The sequence below is a fragment of the Sipha flava genome, unplaced genomic scaffold (genome assembly GCF_003268045.1).
Source record: "Sipha flava isolate LNK unplaced genomic scaffold, YSA_version1 241_pilon_pilon, whole genome shotgun sequence".
In the NCBI taxonomy this organism is placed as follows: domain Eukaryota; kingdom Metazoa; phylum Arthropoda; class Insecta; order Hemiptera; family Aphididae; genus Sipha; species Sipha flava.
This window is the reverse complement of record NW_020272889.1, coordinates 275524-279880: the sequence shown is the minus strand read 5'-3', so window position 1 is coordinate 279880 and position 4357 is coordinate 275524. Positions and strand designations below refer to the sequence as shown.

At 28.3% G+C, this 4357-nt stretch overlaps 1 protein-coding gene across 1 annotated transcript; it reads right to left on the bottom strand.

Moving 5' to 3' along the window:
- Nucleotides 1-221: 221 nt before the first annotated feature.
- Nucleotides 222-3510, bottom strand: LOC112684105 (lysosomal aspartic protease). The gene is made up of 9 exons (XM_025555426.1): nucleotides 3144-3510; nucleotides 2943-3051; nucleotides 1798-1921; nucleotides 1432-1550; nucleotides 1133-1332; nucleotides 934-1056; nucleotides 730-877; nucleotides 577-669; nucleotides 222-499 (listed from the first exon to the last, which is right to left on the bottom strand). Exons 1-9 carry the CDS (start codon nucleotides 3245-3247, stop codon nucleotides 338-340), a joined length of 1182 nt encoding a protein of 393 aa, XP_025411211.1. The 5' UTR covers nucleotides 3248-3510; the 3' UTR covers nucleotides 222-337.
- Between the last annotated feature and the right edge of the window lie 847 nt (nucleotides 3511-4357).

Below are 4357 nucleotides of genomic sequence, written 5' to 3'. Positions count from 1 at the left end.
AACCACGATTAACAAGAAAATGTATTATTTTGAATTATCCAACAAAGATTGTAAATTACTTTTTCATTTATATTTTATAAATTAAACATCATATTACTTAAAATATATCATATATTTATTATATATATTTAAAACTAATACAGAAAATAATATTATGAGTTGCTATTATAAATTAATATCATTATGGTCTGGACATACTAATATTTTGATAATTACAAAAATATTAATATTGTAGTTATATTATAATTAAATCACTTGGATAAATTATACATTCAATCAGTTCCATATAAAAATCCAAGTTCAATTATAGTTATATTATACATTGGTACCTAACTAATTATTTACTTTCAGCAAATCCAATTCTATTGTTTCCTAGATCAAATTCTGTGTAATAGCGACCAATGAAGACATCACCCAATATCCATAATGGACCATTAGGTGGGGGAATGTCGATACCCATAAAACCAGATATACACAGGGTCTTTCCAACTTTAGTAACCTTGAATATAAAAATAAATCGTTCAGAAAATTACTACTAGAAAAATAAATATACTAATATAAAAAACATAAAATTACCTTAAGTACATAGTCTTTTCCTTCCAAAGTAAACTTTGTGTTACCAATTATTATTGTTAACACTGGTAAGTTATCAATTTGATCACAACCAATCTAAAACAATTTTAAATTAGGAAAAAATCGGCAAAAAAAAAAAAAAAAAATTGATCTTACAATATATTCTCCACCAGGTATAGCAGTACCACCTAGAAGCTCATTAATTTGTTTAATTTTTTCGACTGGTCCAGCAATAAGACTAGTACCAGTATCGGCAATTGCTTGAACAGATCCACTTACGATTGATGTATTACCAATAAGTATCCTATTCAAACACACTCAATAAATATATACAAATATATAACAATTTAAAATACATACTCATCAAGACCAAATTGCCAATAACCATATTTGGTCACTGAAACATAAGTAAAGGGTCCATTATATTTTTCAGGATCAGACCCACCAAATATTATTTCACCGCCTGGACTAGTAGATGGATCTCTTAACATTGAAATGAACATAACATTTGAAAAAAAAATGTAAATATGTTTTACAACTGAATTACTTATGCCCTTACCTATTTAAATAAAATGAAAACACTGGATCCTTTACAATACCCTGTTGTATCATGCGATAAAACGGTGGAAGAACTCCATCAACAGAAATTGTGTTGTACCCTAAACCAAGTATTCCATCAAATTTAGCAGCAACAAAAGCTATACCTGGTTCTTGGATAGCTTCAGCAAAAGTTTGATTCAAAATTGAAATTCCATCCATCTAAATAATTGTTTTATTTTAAGGTTTGAACATTTACTTAAAATAAATTTTATAATATTTTATTAAATTATTTAATCTTATTTAAACACTTATACTAACAGATACAACATCAGTTGAGAGATAACCTGATAAGCTTCCTGACCCATAATGAATTGAAAATTCTGTTCCATTCTTTTGATATGTAGTTGATTTTGCCATATTATACTTATTATGTGTCACTAAAAATAAAAATAATATTTTAAACAGAAATACAGAGATTGTTAAGAATTTCAAATAGAAAACCTAACATGTATGATTATTTTTCAAAAATAGGTAACAATAATGTGTTATTTTAAATTTAATTGTTTATATATTATACATAGTTGTCTCATACAGTTACACAAGTGAACTTATTATATTAATGAGTACTTTATTATAAATATAAATCATATGGTAAGTTTAAAAATTAAATAAAATATATCTTACAGCATGCTATGTTTAAAATACTGCATTGTTTCGATGGCACCCATAAGTTTGATGAACCTGTATCAAACACCACATTGAAGGGCTGAGGAGGAGTTCCAATAGTAATTGGTCCATAATATTGTGCCTAAAGCAAAAATAAAAATTTGACTAATATTATAAATGTTCATACTTATAATAACATAGATCAAGTTAAATGTTATATAAACAATTTATATAACAACAATTAAAACAAATTAATTAAAAACTAAGACACATTTAGTTTAATTAAGCATAATTAAATTAGTGGTGGTTTTTGCAATAATATTTGGCAGGAGAAATGAATATTATCTTATCTTCTTTTTTTGTGTCAATGTAAAAACTAATTTACAGCTAAATTCAAAACCAAGGGGAATCAGACCCTAGAGTTTTGTTAAGTTATTACTTAAAATATAAATTATATTAAAATAATGATCTAATAAATTAAATAATATAAATAGTATCTTAAAATTTAAAAATAAATTGTAATTGTTAATTTAAGAAAATCATTATGCAACAGCAAGAAATAGTTAATAATTATAAAACATGAATAATGTTCAACAGATTATAAGTAGTGCCAATTATGTGGTATAGATGGGTAATTAGTAAAATTAAAATAACAAAATTTTACAACTACCTTCTTCAAATTATTAAATAATAACTGCATCTCATAACTTTAGACTAGCAAATTAATCATGAAAATCTCACTATACCAATAAAGCACACACTTAATAAAATTATTGTACTTAGTCAATATTGTTACTTATTATTGAAAAACCTCTTTGTTTAATTTTTTAGATAACCTACACCTTAAATATTATACAAACGTAGGTATCAAGTCAAAGTCATAAAACAATTGTCATCTTCATTATTCATGAACAAGATAATTGCTTGAAAAAAAAAATAATAACCACAATATTAGTAGATAATAGTCTAATAGTAGACTTATTTTTAAAATTAATGGTAACATTTTTAATTAATATAATACATATACACACATATATTTACATAAGATAAAGGTTGCTGTTTGATATAGATGAAATCTTTGGACGGATCAATTGTAAAATTAAATCCAAGATTTAATAAAATGCAATGAAAACTAAACAGTGTCACAAATATTATAATCTTACATCTAAATAGTTGGACAACACTTCGCTTCTAAGACCGTATCGGTGTACCACTGTTTTGTTTTCCTGTCTGACAAGCGAACGGGCAGTTTCTATTTTTTGCAATTTCACTCTGAAAACAATGTCGATAAACGTGATTAAAACGAAAGTTTGTTTTGGAGACGAGTTCCAACGGCAAACAGAACAATTTTTTTCAGTGCTAACCTGAGCAAACAGTTTCCAACGGAATCGTTGATTGACAGTATCGCGACGAAGGCGATGAGAAACATCATCACCAACGTCTCGTACATACGTATATATGCATTCATCGCGGTAAGAACGAGACGACGAGAAATAAATAACTACGTCGAAGGCGGCTGGAGATGAGCACGTACTGCAGACGTCTGCAGCGGAAAAGCGAAAACTGCAAGTCACTAACGCGCGCACACTAACAAGACCGGACGTGAACGATTAATCGACGAATGCAAAACGAGCAAAACAAAACAAAACGGATTGACGAAAATTGTAAACTATTGACGACCTCTGGCACGAGTCCGTCGGTTAACGTCGACGTTATCAGTGCATTTTTATTTTTTAATTTTTTTCGTTGACTCATAGTTATCAACAGTTCCGATAACAACCGTCGTGTAGAGGGGGATGGGAGTCGCAATTAAAATCGGCCGCGGACCTACCATTTCCTTTGTATATGCTTGGTGTACGACTATACAATAAAATGTATTAAATAAATATCATTAATAATTGTATAACTTAAGTAGGCTGGCATGGATCCAAGGGGGTGGGAATAAAGGGGGCTTGCGCAAATCCCAAATTTCTCAAAAGAGTTTCATACATTGCAAAAAATAACTAATTGATTGTTGATTATTTAAGAACCCTAAACTTTTTGTCTATCAATAGAATAATATAAACAATTTACGTACTGAATAGGTTATAATATTTTGTACATACAAGAGCCACACACTAATAATTGTGTTGTATCTTGTATCAATCGATCAGTGGCATATATAGGTGGGAGGGCTATTGGGCTACAACCCCCCCCCCCGAAATGTTTCAAAAAATTTAAAAATTTTTTAAACGTTTGTTATATTTTAATGGTGCTTTATGCTTATTTAGAATTTGCGTCCAACTGCAAATATAACCATGTACACGTGGTCTGTATTATTATTTTTATTTTTTTGATATTCTTTTTTTTATTTTGACTACCCAGAGAATAAATGACAAAAACTATTTAGTAATATCAAATATGTAATAAGTTATAACATTGATTATAAATGATATTTATAATCAATGGTGATAACCAAGGTGGATATATATTGATATGTTATATGTTATGCAGTGCTTGAAATAGAAAATTTTCTGAACCGGAACTCTATTTTTTTTTTTGGAAACATATCAAAGAATTTGGGGCTTTAACCCCCCAA